At 47.1% G+C, this 23,355-nt stretch overlaps 5 protein-coding genes across 5 annotated transcripts; 2 read left to right on the top strand and 3 right to left on the bottom strand.

Moving 5' to 3' along the window:
- Positions 1–3,611: 3,611 nt before the first annotated feature.
- J3458_015152 (uncharacterized protein) lies at positions 3,612–4,747 on the bottom strand (the record flags this gene model as incomplete). The annotated part of the gene is made up of 2 exons (XM_066120690.1): positions 3,612–4,437; positions 4,503–4,747. The coding sequence occupies 2 exons, from the start codon at positions 4,745–4,747 to the stop codon at positions 3,612–3,614; spliced, it is 1,071 nt and encodes a 356-aa protein (XP_065974282.1).
- Positions 4,748–6,670: 1,923 nt separating this feature from the next.
- J3458_015151 (uncharacterized protein) lies at positions 6,671–7,039 on the bottom strand (the record flags this gene model as incomplete). Its single annotated transcript, XM_066120689.1, has 1 exon — positions 6,671–7,039. One exon carries the CDS (start codon positions 7,037–7,039, stop codon positions 6,671–6,673), a length of 369 nt encoding a protein of 122 aa, XP_065974281.1.
- An 842-nt stretch (positions 7,040–7,881) lies between these two features.
- Positions 7,882–8,343, top strand: J3458_015150 (uncharacterized protein; the record flags this gene model as incomplete). Its single annotated transcript, XM_007813116.2, has 1 exon — positions 7,882–8,343. One exon carries the CDS (start codon positions 7,882–7,884, stop codon positions 8,341–8,343), a length of 462 nt encoding a protein of 153 aa, XP_007811307.2.
- Positions 8,344–19,992: 11,649 nt separating this feature from the next.
- J3458_015149 (putative secondary metabolism biosynthetic enzyme) lies at positions 19,993–21,304 on the top strand. Its single transcript, XM_007813118.2, has one exon. It carries the CDS (start codon positions 20,097–20,099, stop codon positions 21,177–21,179), a length of 1,083 nt encoding a protein of 360 aa, XP_007811309.2. The 5' UTR covers positions 19,993–20,096; the 3' UTR covers positions 21,180–21,304.
- Positions 21,305–21,486: 182 nt separating this feature from the next.
- J3458_015148 (uncharacterized protein) lies at positions 21,487–21,975 on the bottom strand (the record flags this gene model as incomplete). Its single annotated transcript, XM_066120688.1, has 1 exon — positions 21,487–21,975. One exon carries the CDS (start codon positions 21,973–21,975, stop codon positions 21,487–21,489), a length of 489 nt encoding a protein of 162 aa, XP_065974280.1.
- Between the last annotated feature and the right edge of the window lie 1,380 nt (positions 21,976–23,355).

Below are 23,355 nucleotides of genomic sequence, written 5' to 3'. Positions count from 1 at the left end.
CGCGTTCCAACCGGCATCGGTCATTTGCGACATTCTTGGATCTTCCGGTATTGGCTTGACAACGAATACTGATCACCCCTTCCAGGTCCAGATGCCCGAGGGCATAACATGTGATGGGGAAGTTGTCAGTGTCAAAGACGTGTGCATTGTTCGTGTGCGCAATACGGCCGGCGCTGGTCCTTTTGGCGGCAGTGCCGCTTTCACGCAGAGCCAGGAGAGCCGCGAGCGCGCTATTACTTATCGTCTCCGGAAACGCATAGAGGTTGGCAGAAGCAAGAACAATTAATGTGGGCGGGATAGCATGGGCTGCTAGTCTCGAACTATAGCCGTCTAGTTTCCCTAGTTTCATCTATCTATCACTCATATATTCTCTTCTTGGCTTATCTATATTATTGAAATAGAAATTGCCTTAACGGAGGCTATTAATACGTTGAGGTGTGTGTCTAGCCCTCGCGATCAAAGCTCTCGTAAGCGGCGTTGGTTCCCGCCAAACGTGCTAGGGGTAATAGCGGTCCTTGGATTCTCTTCATATTTTGTGTATTACTCCGTTACATCTATCCTATGTTTAAGAAGGCCGTTAAGACGTGATGTATATTGTGTTGGGCACAATGCGGGAGGGATCCTTGTTGTCTCGACTTTGGACACGGCGAACTGCTTTTCAACTTTAAGCCCTTCACATAGAGCCTCACTTAGCTTTAATCGACTAACTTCCTATAAGTAGGTAAATAGATACTTACTCAGTACCTGATATAGTAACTTCATATATTTAACTAACCTAAAAATCCCTTCGCAGCTGTACTAACCATCCACAACGCTGCTTCTCTTAGATGCTACTTGCGCATCTTTGTCTGACTGGAATCGCGTGGCGTTCTCTCCCTAGTATTCGGCATGATAATCTTTGGCTATCCTTATCACGTTTAAATGCAACAATTCTACAAAGGAGGACTGTTAGCATTAACTGGCTTCAACTGCCTATAATAATGTCAACTAGTAGCCAGTCCTGCCGCATCCTCGTCCCAGACGTCTGAGACGGGTCGTATATCAATAGCACAACGACAACCCAAATATAAGGGGCAATAATTGCTGTTCAATTAGGGCGCGTCCTCTTTGTGACATAGTTCTGCAAAGTATCCACTTTAGTATAAATAAGAGGTTACGTAGTAACTGCGTCTTTTATCTTCCGCTTAATTTAAGCACTATTAGCAAATACATGTATCGACTTTACAACGAATAACCAAGAAGGCTTTAAGTAGGCCGCAAAAGTGTATAACAGCAGCAATCATAACCGCAACGTGAAAAATTTGGTGACTAGCGCCAAATATATCAACCGTGCAAGGAGTCCATATTTCCGGAACCTATCTGAAGTTAACACTTTGGGTTCACAGCTGTAACTCAGAAAGATCTTACTCTAGCTGCATAAAGGGCTGCGCCTACATGATTAGACATGGCCATCCAGGCCATCCAGTTCAGTGACATATATGCTCTTTGAAGATCCCATCCGCAGATAATCAAGCCATAACCGACAAATATAACAGAGCTTAGCCTAAACTCAGCGTAAAAGCATACACGCTAACATCTAAATTGCGGCGAGACAAAACGCGGGTATAATGTAACCATAGCACAACACAGAGCAGTGCTGCTTGTGTAGGAAACGTTAGACTAGTTGACAAGTAGGGATTATTATTTAACCCACAATTATCTAGTATAGCCACTATAAAGTTTTATTGCAAAAGAAGCTATAATAAATCGTTGGAATACCGGCACCCTGTATTAGAACTAGGATACCGAGATCTCAGATAATCTAGTTAGTTTATTGCATAATAAGGCAAGAGGGTAGCTATAATTGCACATAATGTGAAAGCTTGGCAGCGATTAGTAATATTACAAAATAAATACCTTTAGAAGCCTTACTAACATTGCTGATAACGCAAAGCACACTAAAACACTAAGACAGTAAATAGATATTACAATCACGTCGTTAACATGGGCATTGAAGCGGCCCTAGTAAATATAGGAATAGAAGAAGAAAGGTAGCGCAAAAATGCAATACACCCAAATAAATGTGAATATATATTAATCGTTTGGTTGTGTAGAAAGAATAGGCTGGAAAAGGAAGCCGAGGCAGAACCGGACGTAGGCCTGCCATAGGACTTCAGTTCAGTCATATTATATATATACTCTTATATGCTTACTTATAGCCCGTTAAAGTTAAAGTGTGTTGGTTGTCTTGCTGCCACTGCGGTATTTCGTGGAAATCCAGCAACCTCGGCACTTCCAAGCAGATATAGCCTGGTCTGTTGTGTTTCATAGAAGGATCCTTTTCCATACCCGCTAGAGGAACAGATTTCGATGTCACTCGTCGAAAAGACATTTTTCGTAGAAAAGGTATGACAAAAGTAGTGCTAGTTGATTAGGGAGAAGATTTTGTCTACTCAACGCTGTGTGAATCGCATCACTATTCAAAACGCACACATTAGGTCCGCCGCAACATGATACGTGACTTGAATATCATCGCGTGGAAGTTTTGATACTCTTCTGTCCAGTGTGTTTTTCGTGTGTGGTCTGACTACTTAAAGGATCGCAATGTGAGCTGTGCACCAAAAACCACCGCACGATAAAGCAGCGACAGCTAACGTTCTCTCCTTTCAATAATACGACAAGTAATTTTAAGAACACAGCTAACCTAGCAATTCCATAATTCTCTAGTATTATTACTACGTTTTTTAATTATTATAATAGATGCTAAGATGCTTATATTTCTGATACGAGAAACTCGAAGTGCGTCTTTAAATCAAAGGAAGCGATGCAGACCGGATAACGTGTTACATGGTCACGTAGTAATATAAGCACGGGCTGCACCTTGAACCTGACAATAGTTACACAAGGGCTTCAGACCTAATTGAGGCCTCGGACTCTTATTAGGCTTGCTCACTTACCGTTATCTTATACAAATGAAAGGTATTTGTTCTCCTGTAGAGTGTAGCTCTTCCGTATCTACCGAGATTTACCTAATTCAGTTAACATGAAGAGTTAGCTTGTTAAAAGAAAATATTATGTAGAATCTTACACGAAACGAAAGGAAACGAAGCAGCACCTACCGCCATATCAAGGCAGCCGCACACGCCGGTGCGTAAACACCAAGTTATAAGCCATATAAATAGCCGGAGGACTGCAAATACATGGAGGCGGGGGATGTTCCCGCAGCTATAGACAATATGTAAAAAGCTTGTGAGAAATGAAGATTAGCCAGCGTTTGGAGACAAGCGTACCGTGACGTATCTCTCTTTAGCGATTAGCAAGAGCCACGATTTGCTCACTAAAAATTGTTGTAGAGCTTTAGCGACACTGTTTTAATGCGAAAAGGGCGCATTTTATATTTTACGCTTACGGCAAAATGTAGGCGTATAAAAATTGCAAATTAAGGCGAAAGTTCCCATCCTGCCCTGTTAAATTAGATATGTTTATCATTTAGAATACGTAGGCATGGAACTACCTAACGACCTAGTATCGTTAACTATAGCTGTAACCCGTCTCACGAAAACTCACTACAGTAATGTTGGATCCAAAGTGTCTGCATGGTCCATGTATCCATGTCCGTAAATCGGCTTGTTCTACCGATCACTGCCGGTAAATCGCAGCTTTTCGTTGCCTACCACCCCTGTTTTCACGTCGACTCCATTAACCTTGCCATTACCTTCGGGAAGCATGATTTTGTCAAAGTTAGAGACGACAGATCTTACACCACTAGTAAAACCTTTCCCGTTAAAGTCACAATGGCCTCCACCTGGAGAGTTATCCACCGTCTGAAGTGCGTCGATCTGCTGGGTATCTAAGCCTGCCTTCCTAGCCTCGTCTTCATACGCCTGAACCGTCTGAGGAATGCTTCTTTGTAGAGATGAGAGTTCCCTCTGAGATGACTGGGTGTGAATTCGAGTATTAGGAATAGCAGCTCTCGCTTCGCGAGTGAACGGTACTTGAGGAGGCAAACCGCCGCAGTTCAGTAGAACTCCCGTATTTGGGAATTGGCCCATATGGGCGGGTATAAAGAAGCCGGAGAGCGTGAGAGAGCCACCACTAACGCCGGTGAACCAGACATTTGATTGATTGAAGGAGACAACTTTGGGAAGCTCTTGAGTGATAAGATCGGCAACAGCTTGGGAATGAGCGACGCCATCGGGCCTCTGCTGGTTTCCCCTGTCAGCACCACCCCATTTGAGGTTTATGTCGGGAGCCAGGACTGCAACGCCCATCAGATTGGCATTGACGCCCTGGTTAGGGAAGTCGAAAAACGAATCGCCTCCATCACCATGAAGCAATACATTCATGCCAATCGTGCCTGCAGCATCCGCAGCATCCGCAGCATTGCCACCCTTCACGCCAGAGCCTGTTTTGAATTGATCGGCAGGAGCGCTGACTTTGTATCTAATGTCAAGGCCACTAGTTCGTCCTGGTTAGCTGAGCTGAAACTATATCGTGAAGGTCAAAGACAGGCGTGCTCTTACTTGATTTTGACGGTTGTGTCAAGAATGACGGAGCCATCTTGGGCCTTGGAAATGCCTCCTGGTTTTTGGGCCGCCTTTTGTTGTGGTGTTTGTTTTGCTTTGCCGCTGCTATTACCGCCACGATTACCGCCTTGATTACCACCTTGTTTGCCTTGTTTACGCTGAGGAGCGGCTTCACCAAAGCATATACAGAGGATTAGGAGAGCACATAGGACCAACAAACCAGTTCCTCTTTGTTTAAACATTTTTTCCGAGTACTAGGTAGGTTCTGCATAGAATAGTATAAAAAATAACAACAGGAAAGATTACCATTGAATGGAGAGACTTATACTGCGGGCCAGCCGATACAAAAGGAAGAGACAAGATGAGAATGAGAACTGGCTTTACTTAAGGAACTGGTTACATTTTGAGGTATACACTCGCAAAAAACGCGAGTTTCATAATAATAGGGGCGCCGTGATACCAGGAGTTTCGGATCCGGTTTCACCGAGGGATCAAACGTCGTCTTGTCTAACTCTTACAGGTGTGGGGAATGGAGCTGGGATATTGAGCCCCTTGCTTACTAGATCTTCCGGGGGTATCCAAATTCTACATAAATGCTGTAGCACTAACCAGCATGGTTGGAATTAAGTAAACATGCTGCACCTAAAAGGTAATCTAGTTTAAAATGGAAGCTTAAATGGGATAAGACAACTGGGGTAATGTCGACTTAATCATTTAACCCCGACTATGAATCGCTAGCCTTGGCATAAATGACCGTGCCTTCAAGACTCATGGTTATATGATTGACATAACCACCAGGAGCCGGCTTGTACTAGTTTTAGAGCCTGAATATAGCGCAATTATCCACCATCCCTCAAAGCTGGGAAAAGTTTCATAGAAAGCCAGGTGCCCTTAGTAGCATATATATGTACATATATACGTGCATATGTGTGGAACCGACGAGATTTCACTTCTCAATACCTAAAAAACGACTTCCTGCGACTAGTTCTATGACTCGTCGTAGCCTGCGCCTCCGGACAGTGGCATATTAGTCGCTTTAGCCGAAGTGTCTCCAAGACGTCCAGTGAAGCCGACTACCTAGATGGCTCACAGACAGACGAGCCAAGTACGACAGTGGCGTTCTCCGTATAGTGAAGCAATAGTACTGAACTAGTCGAGCTTGCTGGAAAGGGCAGCCACTAATCGCTGGATACATTTCTGGAGAAGCTGAGAGTATCTGGTGCAAGCCACGTTGGAGGAATCGTATGTGGCGGCAGCTCTGGAATATTATCGATCAAATGGAATCGAACTTGTAATTACGAAAATCAAACGACTGTATGGACCGAGATTGGCGTTGTATCAAAGCTTGAGCTAGGGGAGCCTGGGGCGAGGCTGAGATCACAGCTCATGACCAGAAGGCTCATAGCTTACACAAGCTAGACATTCGCATGAGTGGCGATCGGTTTAGTTCTGACATGGCTGATCTGGTGCTAGTCATGATCGCCGCGTTTGGCCCTTGCTCAGAAAAAGAAGCGTCACGGCACTTTGGTGTCTCGTGTTTCAGACAAGCTGTATCAATTGATCCCCCAAATTCCACCAGACGCTATCTGAAACTCCGTTGGGACGAAAGATAGAAAGCTATTTGCAACTATGGCAGAAACAATGGCGGCTTCACAGCCGCTCTCCGATTGCCTCTCTTGATTTAAATGTCAAGTTCGATTGCACCGAGAGCGCTCGGAGCTTCGCGGCACCTCAATCAGGCAAGTGCGTAAACACCAATGATGTCACTGGTCCGCAGCCAGCCGATTTGCACTGGCGCTTGGGCCTCCAAACATGAATGTTTCCACCACAAGGATGTCCCAGAAATCTTGTCCCCTGGTCGCAGTTTGCCAGACATCCATGTCTTGAATGTCAGCACCTGGGCATAGCTCTATCAATCGCGGTCATTCGATTCAGCCACTGATGGAACAAGCTCCCTAGCGCCAGCCTGACGCCTTGGCCACACGCATCTACCTGGGTACGGCCCTCGGTGCCTCTGCTTTCCGACAACGCTGACGATTGCGTCTAGGTAACCTCCCCTACGCGGCCAAACCCTACGATATTGAGGAAGGGCTCGGGATCAATGGCCTCAGCCACATGGAAAAGATCCATGTATCCTTTGACCTCGTCAGCGGGCGAAACCCTGGCTACTGCTTCGTCGACTTTCCCGACCGCGACGCTGACGACCTCGCCCTTGGCTCCTTGAGCGCAACCATCGGCGGACGGCGTATCAAGGTCAACTGGTTGGTCGCTGCGAGCCCAAGAAGCAGCGCAATCGAGGCCAGAACCAAAGCCTTAACCCCGTCCTCGAGCGATGGGGCGATTGGACCATCCAATCCAGCCATGGCGACACGAAGGCCATTGAACAGGCTCCCCACGGCGCCATGAATCATTTTGAAGATATGCGAGAAGGCTCCGAGGGGCGAAGGCTCTATGTTGGTGGGCTGGGTAAGATGATTGACCAACCTCAACACATCCGAGACATCACGGACCTCTTCTCCGACTACCCGCCGCATGTGGAAATCTTTTCATCCTCCAGCTGCATCGTGCCCTGGATGATCACCATGTACATTGACGCATCACGCCGTACCAGACCACGAGGTCCAGACCAGGCAACCACCACTACTGCTTTCTTGACTTCAAAACCAGGGAGCAGGCGACCGCAGCCATGACAGCCTTGGACGGCAGGGTCGTTACCGGTGGCAAGCTCAAGGTAGAACGAGCGGACAGCCTACCAAACAAGCTGATAAAACACCAGGCCCGATGTCAACGTGAGACCTTGTCATATTAACATGTGACCAGAATGGCCTTGCCTGGGACCGCTGGAAAATTTCTGATAGCTAGTAAGTGTATTTATCAAGTCTACAATAACAGTTCAACTATCAATCAGCTACCGATATCGATACCGATACCTCGCCAGTGCTTTGGAACTAACTCTGGAGTCTGCAATAGCAAATACCGTTTTCCCACCTGTAGGCTCAAAAATACAGACATCTGTAGCGAATATTTTTGTCATCCAGTTTCAGAGTACCGCGGCCACGTGATGCAACAACAATCACCATTGAAGGACCATCTTACCCTGGCTATCACAGATTTCTACAGACACACATACAACTACGCATATTCTCCTAACAACCGGCTATTCATCTTTTGTCCATGGAAGATGCAGTTCGCCCGAATGAGGTAGCCTTCAAGGCGATGTATGAGAGGGTACCGAACTTGATCGGCACTCTGGGAGAGAACCGTGGCGGATAAGCACTTCCCACTACACTACCTTACCGGCCCTTGTTTAGCATTCCCCCACCATCCATACTTCCCTGAGTTCCTTCCGCTGGACAAGTCATTTGAAAACACAGTCATGAGTGGTAAAACCAATTGGACAATCACCCACGAGCCCTGCGATCTCTCACCATTTCACCAAGATGTGGTTTTCCAGGTGGCTTCAAGCTGCGTAATAACAATCGTCTTCGTCTCTGACTCACATCCAGCAACAGGGCTTGGTGATTGCCTTAGCGTCAAGAGCAACCATGTGACCATTCTTACGCTCGCTTGGGCATATATTCTCTCGGCTAGATGGGCGGAACTTATTCCTGGAGCACGCTTGCCTACTTACAACCACCACCAGGACCAGTCAAACGCCGCAAATAAGTTGAGACGGCTAGAAGACGACAGTTCTCCTGTTGTGGTGGATGTGGGGGATGTGGATGAAGATGCTGCTTGGTGGTGGACAGTCGTCCTGTCAACAGAAGATGGTTGGAAGGCCTCAATGAAGAGCAACACTGGTTTCCACATCTACGCACTATGGGCTATTAGAATCTAGTCAGGTCTAATTTTTCCATCTCGACAAGCATCTAGCCTCGCTCACATGCCACCGACTACGTCCCGCATCCTTCAGCACTGCTATGCGCTACCTGTTAGAGTTTTGTGCTTTCCATGCACATGTGATGTTACAAACCAGAGCTGAACAGCCCTCGCAGCGGCTTCAGTGGCAAAACCGAACAACAAAAAAATGAAACTGCTCATTCCGCGACCGCCGCGCAAGGCACCAACTCGGCAGCAGAGAAAACAAGCGATTTCGGCTTGGGACGGGAACTCTGCCAATTAGATCGACTACTCACGCTGAGCCGCAACACACGAGGGGTAAAGGGCCTTTTGAAAAGCGTCTTTTTCAATCCGGTCGTAGCCTGTAATGCCTGTGGCGCTTTGGCACAGGTTCATTCGCATTCCTCGACTCCGACAAGGCCAGGGACCCCCGGCTCCGCTTGTGTACGTTGATAAACAGAGATCCGGGCTTGGGTTTCTCTGGCTTGGTGCCTTCATCGCGGGCGGCGAAGCGCGCTGTCTCCGAGAAGCTCGCGCGGGGTGGTAGAAAGTCGATCTTAGCGCTGCTACCTGGACCAGAACACATATGTAAGAATTCATCCCGAAGGCTGTTCCGATTTCCTAATGGATTTCGCGAGCCGACGAATGCCGGTTGATGTACATGTACCAGTCTCACGGAAACGACCACGTATTGGGTGTGTCAGCTACGAGGTCATATTCCCTGTAACTAAGTGTAAGTAATTACATATGTACTTTTAAGTTACACGAGTACCCTTGCCGCTCATAGCTACGTGAACCTGATAGTCGCACCTGCTGGGGAATTCAGTCTGGTGTTCAAGCATATATGGGCATGATATTTACTATTGCGCTGGCGTATTTCGATGAAAGTAAAGAAAGAACTGGCTCCAAATAAAAGCTCAATGCGACAAGGGCAGGTTAACTGGGCTTGGAACAGAGGGTCCAATTTAATCTCAATAATCGAATTTGAGGTATTAAAGGTCCTTGAATTTCCACGAGGCCTTAAGGGATTAAAGGTCTTTATATATACGAGAAGTCGGTAGTATTTGAGGGCTGAAGCAGGCCTCGCTTAGGTCCGACTCTAGGCCTCGTGATATTTCCTTTGTTGTTGTGTGACCGTTGTTGGCCCAACCTCCTTTGTTGTGGGCCAACCATGTAACGCTCAACCTCCAACTGCAAGAATTATATATCTCATGGAATGAGACGACTCTTTGCGAGTCCCCTGTTTCTGCAAGCGCAAGCCCCCGAAGCACAGGTGACAGCCTGGCGTTTCCCTTGAAAGCATCCCGCATGTCTGGCCCTGGCTCATCAAGACAAGTTGGCAGGGAACACTCCATGAGACATTGAGTAGCAAATTTTGCGGATCTCCTTGGTTTCGGAGGTGGGAAACGGAGAGTTAAACGTGGAACGCTGCCCCGGAAGTCCGACGATGGTACGAATATCCGTTACAAACCTCTCTGCTTGCCGCTGACGTTCGTGAGACTGGTCTTGCACACCATGTGTTTATCGTGTGATCTAACTACAACTCACCTTTATTTCCTTTAATGTATAGATAATAGTGAAGTCTCTGAGAATTTGGCATGGCAAGGAGGCATCCCCAACTAGATAATATCGTGCGTTTGTCAGCGCGGAAGGAAACTTTGCCTACAGGCACGGAGAATATTCCAAAGCTTATTCTTAGCGGCGAAAGCATGAATTGGAGCGGGAAATCACTTTTACCAAACGGATTCGTGTTTGTTATAGACGGGTTAGAGGAGTCGCCGAAACCGACACATGCAAGCCACCCCTCTATGCATAAGAAGCGAAAGTAGGGACCACAATGGATTTTTATGGATGATTCCCTTCTTTTACCAATTTTTTCCATCAATTTCTTCCATCTTATCATATAGAAATTGCATGTGTTGAGGAAAACGCCGTGATTTGCTGTGCGATGGACCTGCATTAAATGTCTCGTAATAGCTGGCAGGTACATGAGAAGCTGGCTTCAATAAAAGACCACAGACCAATCACCATACACAGTTCCAATCTAATCAAATATTATCGCCTCCTACGACATCCATTCCCGGAAACATGTGCGGAGCCTCGCCTCGTCTTCAAAACAGCACGCTATGAATGCAGTGTGATGAACGGCCTTGATTTCACGCCGTGACATCTGGTCGTTGCTTGGAATAGAAATACAATGCTTACAACTCCAAAATATGTCAAGTCGGGCAGCTAAAATTTATTGTTGATCCCTATTATCATGTTTCAGGATGAGGACCAAGTCGACTAGAGCCGAAGTCACATTCCTCCAGCAAGAGTGACAATCAATGGCCAAGTGCATCATATCCTGGCCCCAGGAGCGCCAATTGCCATTAATTTGGAGATGGTGCGTTGTGTGATTGCAACGATATGCATTGATGTCACCCGTACAGACATGTGTGAGAAAAGACTATCAAGGGGTAGCTACCACCCACCCTGTCACAATGTTTCGACATTGTTCCTAGAAGTAGATAATGCAATACAAGAGCCGGGTCGTTGTTGAAGCTACACTGGGATTAATGTATCTAAATCAATCGTAGGAGACTCAAACTACTTGTCTAGCACCAACAGCGGCCCCCTGAAGGCTAAGGCAACTACTTTATATTAAGCCTGTCTCAACGCAGGGACTTATAAGAGAATCTTGGAGCCTGAAGTGTAAATAGAACGGTAAAGTATGGAGATACTCTACTGGGAACAAGACTCGGCTTGACCCGTGCCCTGCTGTTCCGAGGCAAGCGACATGTTGGACAACCCGTTTCTGGACGAAACCCGCCTTTAAGCGCTTCATGACGTGGCAACCCACGGTAGCCCAGGTCACTGGACTCTCTTGGGTGTAAGTCGGTCAGAAGCTCGAAGTTATACCGAGACAGGTCGAGACGGGTTGGCGCAAGGCTCGTTCTCTCGTTAGAGGAGCCAAACGGGCATGATAGGACTTGAATGTTAATAAGGGACAATGGTTTACATAAACAGCTCAGCTTTGGAGAGCCGCCATCTGAGATTAATTGGCACTACTACTTTTTAGTTGCTGAAGAGCATGTCCCTCGCTTGACACGACCAAGGCTGCTCCTCGCCACAGGTTTGAACACAACGCTACTTGACCGTACGCTGGCATGTCCGATTTGGTGGGAGAGAGGGCCGCTGAGTGAAGTCGGGCATAATTGGTGAGTTCTTCATGTAATTCCACCATAGCAATCGCCACTCGTTCAGGATAGTTGATTTTAATAGTAGAGGTGCCTTTAAACTCAATGGCGGTATTGTGGGACGGCAAGCTGCCTAGTTCTACTCCTGACGTCCAACAGGATAGCGACGATCTCTTTAGCCTCCTGCCATCGAGCAAGTCAGCCTCAGTCAGCCGTGTGGGGGCTATCCGGAGGATTTCTCCCTGTCAAGGCTATAAATAACTGGAAGATTAGCCACAAGCACCGAGCCAAGCTGCTCGATAGACCCCCAAAGGTATCGCCGGACTTGCGACGTGCCGTTTCTGTACACTGGTAAACGCACGATGGCAATAGTGATGAGGAGGACACCTATAGAGAAGATTCCAATTACTTGGGGTCAGCTGGTAGGATTAGCATCTGCAACTTATTCACTATCCAGTAATTCTCAAGACTACGCTTGTGAGACACATACTGTTTTAGGGTACTATGTTGAAGTGACAATATCCAAACCACTGGGAATATGAGAAGCATATCACCAGTGAAAATACTCAGGGAGACAAAGGTCGAGAGTTGAAATCGAGCTCTGGTGCAGGAGCCTGCTTTTGTCGTACCATTTTGTCAGACACGATACAACCTGGCGCCAGGCTCTAAGAGCATGAAAGCGGAGGACTAAGCAGGGTTTGGCAAAACCTGCCAATAAAGGAACAACGGAACAAGGTCAAGGGCGCAGGCTACCTGAAAGCCAAGATACCCAACATAGAGAACGATCCAATATATAGCAATTTTCGGCGCTGCGGCAGGCAAGGGTGAGAATATGCGCATGTACAGAAGGACGACTGACTTCTGTATCCATAGGCTATGAACCGATATATCGTTAGTCCGGTGCGACAGAGCAGATATGTTCCGTTAGTACTTATTCGGAGCGCCGTCTACTACTTACTATGTGTTGTATATGAATCTATTAGCTAGTGTAAGCTTGCTCCCAACTACAAGGTGGTATATCTCGGCCGGGTCTGGCTGTTTGTAGGAAGTCATTATTATTGCCCCAAAAGACGACGACAGTTATATACTAAGTCCGGGCTTGGACAAATACGATGGCAAGAAGCGTCAGGTAATCACTAATGTTGAGCGTCTTTTTTCTAATTTTGCGTATTGCGACGCGCAATACCATGACGAGGGTCGACGCGAAACCAAAGACGGCCGTGAGAATCAGGATATCCGCCTGGTTGTCTGAGGCCATATTTGTCCGTACAAATTTGACAGTATCGCAGGTAGAAAAGAGGGAACATGTACAGTAGGCGAGGGGGACGTAGCTTTGTATTGCAGAGCAATGCGGAGCTCCTGAACCTGTTGAAGTGGCGGGTTGTCACGACTCACGACTCACGACGTCTACAGGACACGCTGTCTCTTGTCTCAGCTACTTCTCTGAATACAGACAGTTTCCTCCAAGTTAATGCGGGTTTAATCTCATTCCAGAATGGGTGGCAGTTGCTGGTAGCAATTCACCTCAGCTGAGGAGATGGGGGTGGCAGTTAGTTTCACCAATTGGCTACATCCTAGCTAGGATGCACCCTTCAAGTGACCGGAATGGCTGAACCTCCGTAGCTATCTTGATAAATCTGCAGCGGATTGAAGGCTGGGGCCGCCCGAGTGATGGCCTGACGGTAACTAAATAAATGGGATCCGGGGCCAATAAAGCGTCAACTGGCCTTGGCCAGGCAAAACACGAGCACTTTCGCCACTCGGACAATTCTTAAACCCAATTGCCCCCCGAAAGCCACAAAGAAGGTGTCAAAGAGTCACATAGCCGGTTCATCCTAAACCCTTCCTTCTCCTCTCTTCAGTTTGCTACGGAACACGCGTGGGCGCCGGTGTATCACATTTGTATAATGACATCCTGGCGCTACAACTGGCTAACTCATTCAGAAAATGAGCAAGAGCAGTGTCTTTTAACGAAGGTCAATTTTGTGTAATGACTTGGAGCGATTTACAGGAGGTAAAACTAGGTCAGGGGGAAATATTAGCAGTATTACTAGGACGTCAATCATTCTGAGCTGCAGCGTCAGTTGGCGAAGACCGAAGACCCTAACTAGCTAATCGCAATCAGAGGCAAAACGCACTAAGCGAGCACTATGGTTGTTAGCATTAGCCAAGAACACAGGATTAGCTAGCCTGCGTCAAGTGTGCCAGGCAATACATGTACCTTATATATCATATACATGCTTGGTATGGCACGGTATCGTTAAATATAGCCACCAAAAGCCTTGTAAAGGCTCACGCCACGGCCCTATTAAAGCCGGACTTCTAATACAGCTATACCCCTCAATTAAGAACCTTCTGGGTGACCTCTTGGGTGACCTCTGATATCTATAAAAGGCCCTCAATCATCCAGCTGCATAGCTTCAATACAAGGACCAATTTCCACAATCAATCAATCCATAGCTTTCATCGTGCTAAAGAGGCTACCTACTCCCGGTGGAATAGCAACTTGGATAAACATTTCCGTACAATTGGAATCAACCACAATATAATGGGATGAGAAACAAGATCTTTTATTAGTATTTGCTTCGAAATTTCAACAATAAACGTGTCCAAGCCGAGAAACTCACACAAAAGATTCAGTGGATTCCCAAGAGCCGGAGTATCAACCTTCTGGACCAGGCTGATATTCTACCAACACCGCCTAAAACCCTGTCATCTTGGCATATGGCAGCGCCATTTCTGCTAAAAGCCATCTCGAAAGAATGAAAGTTATACTCAATTTTCCCACCAGGTGGCAGTCACGCGATATGGGCTCCAATAAAAACTTACTACTCTCTTCCACATATTCTTAGTAACAACAACATTCTCGAAACCATAGTAGGTGCTTGCCGTGAGTACCGTACAATGCTTACCTGGTTTCTCACTATCCTTATTCTACTCTCTCCCATAGCTACCCTTAAGAATACAAAGGGTTTTGCAAGCAGCACTTTAGCATTATCCACGGTATATTTTGCCCTCCGAGACCAAAAGATAACCTTGGCTATGACTGACAAATACAACGTGTCTAATTTAAATCATGAGTTCCGTACTAAACCAATCAACACTATCCGATCCAAAACTTAGAATACGAGCGACGTAAGCGTATACTAGTCCCTAGATGTTATGGGGATAGCATAGTCTGTCTCGGCTCGAATTCGACAACAGTGACAATAAAACAGAAAATAACATCGCGGAACACAGCCGCCTAATACACGAAGCGGTCAGATCCACTATCTTTAGTGCACAGTCCACTTTACTTCGGACAAACAGGCGCTTGATTGAACAAGTTCACTTGACTTTGGACATAGCATACAGACACTATATGTGACATCGCGCAAAATATAAGGAGCACAGCCGCATTTCGTTATCAGAAACTTATCTGTCTAAGTGACCTTAACTAATCTTCTAACAAAACGTGTAAGGGCCGCAAGCCGGAAACATGAGCATCCGCTATCCTAGGCTTTGGATTATTCCCGCAACCGTGATAGCAAGTCACCACCTTCGCTAGGTTTTCTCGACCCTTTGTATCCTCGTCTATTGCGCTGGGTGGAGATTCGGTGAGAGTGGCACATCGATTTCCAGGTCTTTACACGTCTTTTATAGTCTGTTACGAAACTGTGTGCCACCTTTACTAGCTCTTACGAGGGATTTGCTTACACATGGTCAAGCCCATATCAACCATGCCTGTATCTTTTCCGTGGTAATTGGGCACTTGCTTGAATTATAGGAACAATAGAAATGCGGTGTCGGGCTTTTTCAGGGACTACCTGTTTCACCCAGATACGTGAGCTGATTCGAAGATCGATTGCCTGGCTGGTCAAGAGCCACCACAACCTCAAGAGCCCTCGAGTCCACATGCAGAAACGGCAGGGTTAGCGAACAGCCGACAGATTAGGGAAGACGTGCCATGTATAGGTGAGTGTTCGGGCAATGAACGCCCGTTCTAACTGGTTGCTTCGGATTCACTAGTATTGGTGACGGAGCATTTACTCCGTTATTGCCAGTACATGGCTACATACAAAGGCGTTGGTACCGAGTAAACGGTACTCTGCAGTAACCCTCCTCCATTGACCCTCGTCACCTTGACGCTGAGCCTATTAGCAATGGGGTCCATCCTCGGTAGTAGGATTACTTTGATTATATTCCGTTCATGGAGTTCATTACATTTATTATCTGTATTAATTGGACCACTAATCAAGCTCCATAAAGAACAGGGATCAATCTCGGACTTATGGAAACAACAATGGGTGCTAGGCACCAGAGTAATAAACACACCGCAATAACGCCCTCCCTAAGAAGAACAATCTTGAGAAAAGGAAATGTATGGACAATTAAAGCCCGCAAAAACCAAGTTGAATGTAAAATGATCCGCGATAGTGCCTCCCAAGAGTTCCTTCGTCCAGTTATTGTTCGGGCATGTAGCCTGGTTCGTGAAATCTGACGATGACGGCGCGGTAGTTGACTCTGACGGTACGGTCAGGCAACCGTTCTTAGTCCGGAGATTATGCACTGGCACTGCCTTTGTAATAGGCTGCGATTTGACATCGACAATCTGGCCGCCATGGTTACGGCACTGCACCGTGGCGGTGTAGGTACTGACGAGATCCACGTTTGCATTGGTGTTGCCAACTCCACAGATACTAAAGGCATCGCAGGTAACGCTTTGATCGACGTTACAGTGACAGGTCACAGAACCGGTCTGGATATGTGCGCCATTCGGCGCACACGCCGGGTTCGGAGTCTGGGCGCTGACGAGGCTTACCGTCGTCAGAGTCGTTGAGATAAACAAGACGTGCTTCATTGTCGTGCGTGTTCTCTTGTATAGGAGCTGAAATTCAGTGACAATAGGCAGATGTTTCCAAGAAGTGTCTGTATAATAAAACGTATAGACGACGGAGGGGATAAAATGCCTCGCTGATTTCCAAGCTCCCCTCGTTAAATATTCATTTGGCAGCGGGTTTATGATCGAGATCAAGACAAAACTCGTGTAAATTAAGCTCCCTTGGCGTCTAATGAGTATATCATGGTCGCCAGTTCTGGCACATGTTAAGGTTTAATAGAATGGACTAGGGCAGCCACGTGGCGAGAAACCGGCCGGCAAGCTCGGCGGCAATTCTCACTTATGTCCTGGACGTTCCAATTCCAGCGACTCTGACTAACCAAAAACTATTGTAATTATGCTGCTAGGACTAGACACATTTATAGGCACTTAATATCAATTACCTACTTTTTCCGCTTACACTCTGCCTACTAGCTGCACCGAACTTGAAGCTTCAGTTACCAGATTAGTAATAATGCCAATTTAATCCTATTTTACAAGCGTTAAGCAATGCGGCGTGATGCTCACATTTCGACTTTACGCCAGTTCTCATCAACAGTGTCATGCATATGAACATGCACCTACTACTCATACCAAAAAACTTGATCTATAGCATCTAAATTAGCTCTCGGCTTGACTACTGGTAGCGCCATGGGAAAGGTTATTGGATTGATCCAAGGCCGCGTCACGTCATGTCAACTCATGTTTACCATCCAGACCAAATTCTGCCGCCGCAAACTAGGTATAACAGTAGGCCGGACTTCTCTCTAACTCCACATTTTACGACCTTCCTAATGACTTGGACCGAGTTGGCACTGTTATAAACCGCGACTGCCGAAGCCGACACTCCACACTCAACACCCCTACTCAGTTGGGTGGATACACGGCCACATTGGCCAGAGCAAACAGTGCAGTGCCGGAAGTCTACGCACTTGGGCTGTGGCCATATCTTTTGATTTGTAGCCGTAACACCGGGATAGATCTGCCTGCTGCAGCTAGGGCACACCAATGGCTCAGGCGATACGATCATCGCTGATCGATGAGTAGGCTCCAATGTACGCGTCCAAAGACTTCGGCTTAGCTGTCGCTGTCTGCGTGCGCCATGTTCCTCTTGTTATTCACATCGAATATACCAGTCAAATTTGTTAAATTTGGGAAAATGTCCTTATTTTTCACATTAAAGTTAGCTGCAGAAACACGAGAACAGAGAAGTGTGCACAACGTATTTGCCGCACGCTCAGGCTGCGATGGTGTTCCGAAAGCATCTTACAGATTAAGAAGCTGAGACTCGTTATTATACGGTAGAGCTGAAAGTTTAATGCTTGGTCCATTTCATATAGCGGACGAGAATTATCGGCAGTCATTGCAGATTCGCAAGAAGTTACTCGGCGAGGAGCATCTAGATACGCTTGCCATCACGAATAGCCTCGCGAAATGCTTAGTGCTTGTGGAAAGCACGAGGAGGTAGAATATGTATTAACAGACACTCGAGTTTTATGAGAAGATACTAGGCAAAGAGCATCTAGATACACTTGGTAGCATAAATTGCCTGGTAATGGCGCTTGGTAGAGCTGCCAAGTATAAGGAGCGAACACATACATTAGGAGTCGCTCGAGCCCTGTAAAAGGATATGAAGCCCAGATCATCTAGACACACTCCTAAGCAGAAAAAACCTTGCATTTATTCTTCAGAGCTAAGGCACGTACGAGGAGGCAGAGACAATGCGATCAAGCCAAACAGGACGCTTCTCAGTGAAAGTGAGACATGTACCAGAAGTGGACGGTGATAGAGAGATTATTAGCGTTTGATTGCGCCTTGTCTTAAACCCACTACAGCATCGTCCAAAGAAAGAATTTTGGTGGCGCTCGTGTTGTTACAGTGACCTTTGCGATCCAAGCGCCATCCACGACCGTTTTTCAGCAGCTTCTTATTCATTCGCCCATTGCATGACCGGAACATGAAACATGTCTTGGCGTTTGTCTGCTCAGAAGTTACTAGCGACGTGTTAAATACCACTACTAGGTTATAGGCTAAGCCGAGGGGGTTGCGGCACGGGGCAAATAACTGAAAGTATACAGCTCTGCTCATATAAGAACTCCACTAGAGCTGTCTGTGCAGTAACTGTGGAACTGTTGGGGTGACTATTTTCGCGAGCGTGTTTTCTCTTTAATTACGTTCGCAACAAAAATGTTATGGTATTTAGTGCTCTAGCGACGGCCTCTGCTCTATCGTCAGAACGTCGCTTTAAGTTTTTTTACCACAAGTAGAGCTGGTCGCATACGCGGTTGACTTTTCAGAGCATTTGAGTGGTCAACTACATGGAAGCGGATGTACAATAGCTTTAGGATTGTAATGTGGCCGAGGAGGACAGTCGTAAACTTCTATATTCATTGCGATGAAAGAAGGAAGATTCACCGAATGGAAGGCGAGCCGGACGGCCCGGAGGAAAGGCGTCGCGCTCGTCCGTGAATTCCACATCCCAGTCGAACGAAAGCATTTGACACGACACATCTTTCCATTGTTCTTTGATCTTAGAGTCTCGTACTCCGGTGTGCATCTGTAGAAATATCAAAGATTTGGAAAGAATAAAGCAAGTGGATTTGGGGTGCTAGGACTCCCTGAACTCTATGAAATTGTTGGAAGGCAGGTTGAGCACTGGGCCAAGCATCAACTCGACAGTATGCGTAGTATGTGTTCCCTGTGCGGCAAACAAGTCAATTGTAGTGTACAGCAACTATATCAGGGACCACGGCGACACTAGTTTATACAGATGCTATTATACCAATTCTTACCAGCCAGATGTCGAAAAGCGAGATGGGCGGTAATTGTTAGCCGAAGAGGGTTGCGTAGGAATATGCCTGCGTTAGTAGGTTCCAGAAAGTATTGCACTTGGATGTTGTCTGGTGCTTGTCAGAGTCCCTTAGGACCCTTACGACACAACGAAAAGTGCTAAGAGGAAAATAGAACCATGTTATCATAAAATTGACGGCGACTAAGATAGCGTAGTATTTCGAGTCACTGCGCGCCCGCCTATTCTATACAAGAAGCACCATTTAGCTTGGCGGAAAGGAAAGCCCACATGCATAATCTATACGGCATGCATAATTCTCCCAACTCGATCCTGATCTAGGTACAGGGACGGTTACGAGGTAGTATAGGATTGAAAACAACTCTTACGCTATAATAGGCCGTTGACCATATTGTAGAAAGCAAAGATCAAGATCCGGCTTAGTTAATAAGCCAAAAAACTAGCATTTGAGATGAGCTGTTTCAAAAATACACTTGTGGAGGTTCTGGTCCTAATTACACTATTTTCTGCATCCTGGACATTTTGTTGCTCTTCCTAGAAAAAAATGATAATATTCTAGTCGCCAATAAAGGCATCTTCTGAAACTCTTGTCGCTCGTCATGCCTTCCTGTTCCGTACTAGCCGCAGGTCGGAACGGGGACCATCTCGAGGATGCCCCGACAGCCCGCTCTGCCGGCTTGAAGCCGAGGCACCCGAAGGCTGTCTGGTTCATTCCCACCGTGCGCATCTGCCGTATGGAGTCAAGTCCGGTGCTGCAGCCTTGAACTACTTTGACTCTTGTTCCAATTAACCAGCTTGGTTGTGGAAGCCCGCCGTTCCACAGACAAGTAATCCGCCATTTGTTTTGCTACAAATCCTTCCATCCTGCTTCCCGAGCCCATCTACTCGCGTCAACTTCATCCACGATGTCGCTTCTATATTTGCTGCAGGACTCCTTCATCGGCAAATCCCTCAGCACTGTTGCCAGCAGCCTTCTAAACCCAGTCGTCCCCGGCGCTTTACTTCTATTTCTTGAGAAAGCACCACAGGAGACTATCCAGCATCTCCTTGCGCGAGCCTCGCTTCCGCCCAACCATGACTTGACGCTTGCCAAGTCCATCCTCCAAGCCCTCATCGCCATTGGCACGCTGCGCCATGTGAACGCGAAGCTCACTTCCATGGCTGCCAACTCATGGCGATTGGGCGGCGCGCCCGGCTGGGACTGGCCCAACGAGATTGCCGTTGTTACTGGCGGTTGCAGCGGTATCGGTCTTGCTATTGTGCAAAAGCTTATTGCCGCCCGTGTCAAAGTCGCCGTCTTTGACATTCAACCTCTGCCCAAGCAACTGCAAGGCAGCCCCAATGTTCGCTTCTACAAATGCGACGTCACATCGGCTGCGTCACTCGCCGATGCGGCGGCTGGTGTACGCCGCGAATTTGGAGAGCCCACCATTTTGGTGAACAATGCTGGCATTGCTGTTCCAAAGTCTATTCTCGATACTAAAGAAGAGGCGCTTAAGAAGATCTTTTCTATTAATACCATGAGTCACTGGCTCACCGTCCAGCAGTTCTTGCCTAGCATGATCAAAGCAAACAAGGGCCACATTGTCACCATGGCTAGTGTCGCGTCCTTTGTAGGGCTTCCCGGTCATGCAGACTACGGATCTACCAAGGCATCCGCCCTTGCATTCCATGAAGCGCTTCAAGCCGAGATCAAGCATGTGTACGGCGCACCGAATGTCATGACCACCATCGTGCACCCTAATTTTGTGGCCACGCCGCTTGTGGAAGATTTCAAGGGCCATCTGAAGAGCTCGGGCATCACGTTTCTCACACCAGAGCAGGTGGCCCAAGACACAGTGGCTCAGATTTTCGATAGGAAGGGTGGGCAAGTTGTTGTTCCTAAATCCTCTGGCATCGCTTCGGCGGTTCGAGGCTGGCCATTATGGCTGCAGGTCATTGTTCACGACTTTCTAGGAGCGAATGCGAAGAGGATGAATAGTAAGTAGATTATATGTAAAAGAAAAGTAGGCCCAACATTTGCGTGCACGCACGAGCTGCGCTACCGCCATATAGAAACCTTGACAGTTATAGCCCTACATTAGCCAGTGCGAAATGTGCAAAGTAACACACGTATTGCAATAGCCGTTTGCGTAGTATTTTTTTTTTTTAAATCTTACAATCCGCGATGCTGGACTAATATTTTAGTCCCAAGGTGTTGACATCCTTAGCCGTCAGGGTTATTTACCATAGCCGTGGATTGCGTCAGCTTCCCTATTGCCCAACTCAGTTCTATTATTAGTTTACGTGCCATGTTTAATACTCCTGGGAACTGCTCCAAGTGGCTGGAGACACTGAAGTGTTGAGCAAAGTCAATGAGCCGCCGCCGATGCATGTCAACATGGTCGCAACGATCACGAATGGCGCGTAGTAGCCTATAATCATTACCGCACTGCAAACAAGGGCGGTCCCGATCATGTTTCCAATAAGCATTGGCAGTGTTCGTTTTCCAGACTCGATGGCACTCACGCCCTGAACTGCCTCGAACCACGTCAGAAGGTAGTAGATGAAGAAGAAGAAGCTGGCACCAAGGCTAAATTGGTAAAGTGCACCAGACCAGATGATGCGGATTTTGAAGACTCCTGGAGGGTCCGTAGCGTCATCCTGGATCCACCACTGAGTAATAATGAAGGATGACTTAAGAAGGCTGAAGAGCACAAATAGTGCAATGACATTGCCGTCCTTCCAGGCATACGTAGTGCCACCCCACGGGAGCGCGAGCAGAATGGAGACGGTAGCCGGCATGAACACGAAGGTACCGATCGGCTCAAGGCGTTTCATACAATCTTTCAAGGTTGCTGCAACGGGCTTAGGCGACATATCGGTACTCTGGCAAAAGAATATGACGAGGAGGAAAACGACGTCTGCAATAGGGAGATAATGTCAAAGCACCATCTCCATGGCTGTAGTCAAGTTAGCAAAGATAGCAGCATCCAGGTAGGCGAGATTTAAGACGAATAGTGTCGATATTACGGTGTGGGAAATGTGGCCAGGTTGGGGTTCATCAAGAAAGCCTGCCGTCGCAGTCATGCGCACCACACGGACAAGTTGTGTTTCCGGCACGCAGACCAAGTCCGCGACCTCCTCCGTAGAGATGCTGCTATCCAGTGGGATGCATGCAAGTATCTGAAACTCGCTCAGCCATTTCAGGCATGCGAGAAGTTGTTCTGCAAATTATAATAATGTGAGCCTCAAAAGGTTCAAATCACAGGTATTTCGTCCATCTGCGTCTGTGTATACGATTTGCACCTGTGCGTCTCTTCCACCAGAAATAAACATACCGGAATAGCGAGCTTCTGGATGACATCGGCTGGCTCAGCTACCGGCGTCATCGTTGCGCTCGCCAAGCTCTATCTAGGCCCATCTTAATCAGCAGAGCTGGAAGTGCTACGGTCACGATATACCTTGACAGAATTTCCGGGATCCTCGTCCAAGGCCTCCAGCTAGCACATCACTGTACGGAGTAATGGCTCTCTTTGGTACCCGCAGAAAGGAGTTACTATTGTAGACGAGTCGTTTCGCCGGGGCTCTATCTGTTGTAGCCGGCTACAGTGATAACACCGAATTGCCAGGCACATTTGTCACGGTTGAGCGCATCCTTCTCATCAACCCTTTGAGTGTGTGAAGGTGCCTTGAACCTTAGCTGTACTGAACCAGGATAAGACCTAATAAAATAACTTATATTTAAGGATACTTAAGTCTCTTAAAATAAGGAAATAATAAACGTACTAATAATTTAAACCATGAAAAGTTACTTTATAATTAGTAATTTTATTAGATTAAAAGCTGTTAAAAAGATGGCCTTAAGGTACTGTAGAATAATGGAGCCTATACAGCCAACGTACCTTCATGCACTCAAAGAGATTTACGCCGCTTGTAGGGCCTCTGGGGCTTGCTAAATAATTCCACCAGACGATTTCGGTTGGCTGGAACTATGTACCAAGGCAATCAACTCAAAGCACGCTAGGACCGGTCCGCTCAACCCCTGCCCCCGCCGGAGTGGCTAATTATCTTAGGGGGTAAAGGTTTGGCAACATTGCTGAAGTGGAGGTGCGTATCAAGCATTGTTGGGGTTGTGATACCAACATGTCCCTTTGAGTGCGCCAGGGTGCCACGTGCATAGTA

This window comes from Metarhizium acridum, assembly GCF_019434415.1.
Source record: "Metarhizium acridum strain ARSEF 324 chromosome Unknown scaffold_347, whole genome shotgun sequence".
In the NCBI taxonomy this organism is placed as follows: domain Eukaryota; kingdom Fungi; phylum Ascomycota; class Sordariomycetes; order Hypocreales; family Clavicipitaceae; genus Metarhizium; species Metarhizium acridum.
Note: the sequence above shows the minus strand (reverse complement) of the source record. Positions and strands in the feature narration are given on the sequence as shown.

What these genes read in the sequence shown, in the direction of transcription:
- J3458_015149 (XM_007813118.2), top strand. Translation starts at nt 20,097, where the DNA reads ATGTCGCTTCTATATTTGCTGCAGGACTCCTTCATCGGCAAATCCCTC.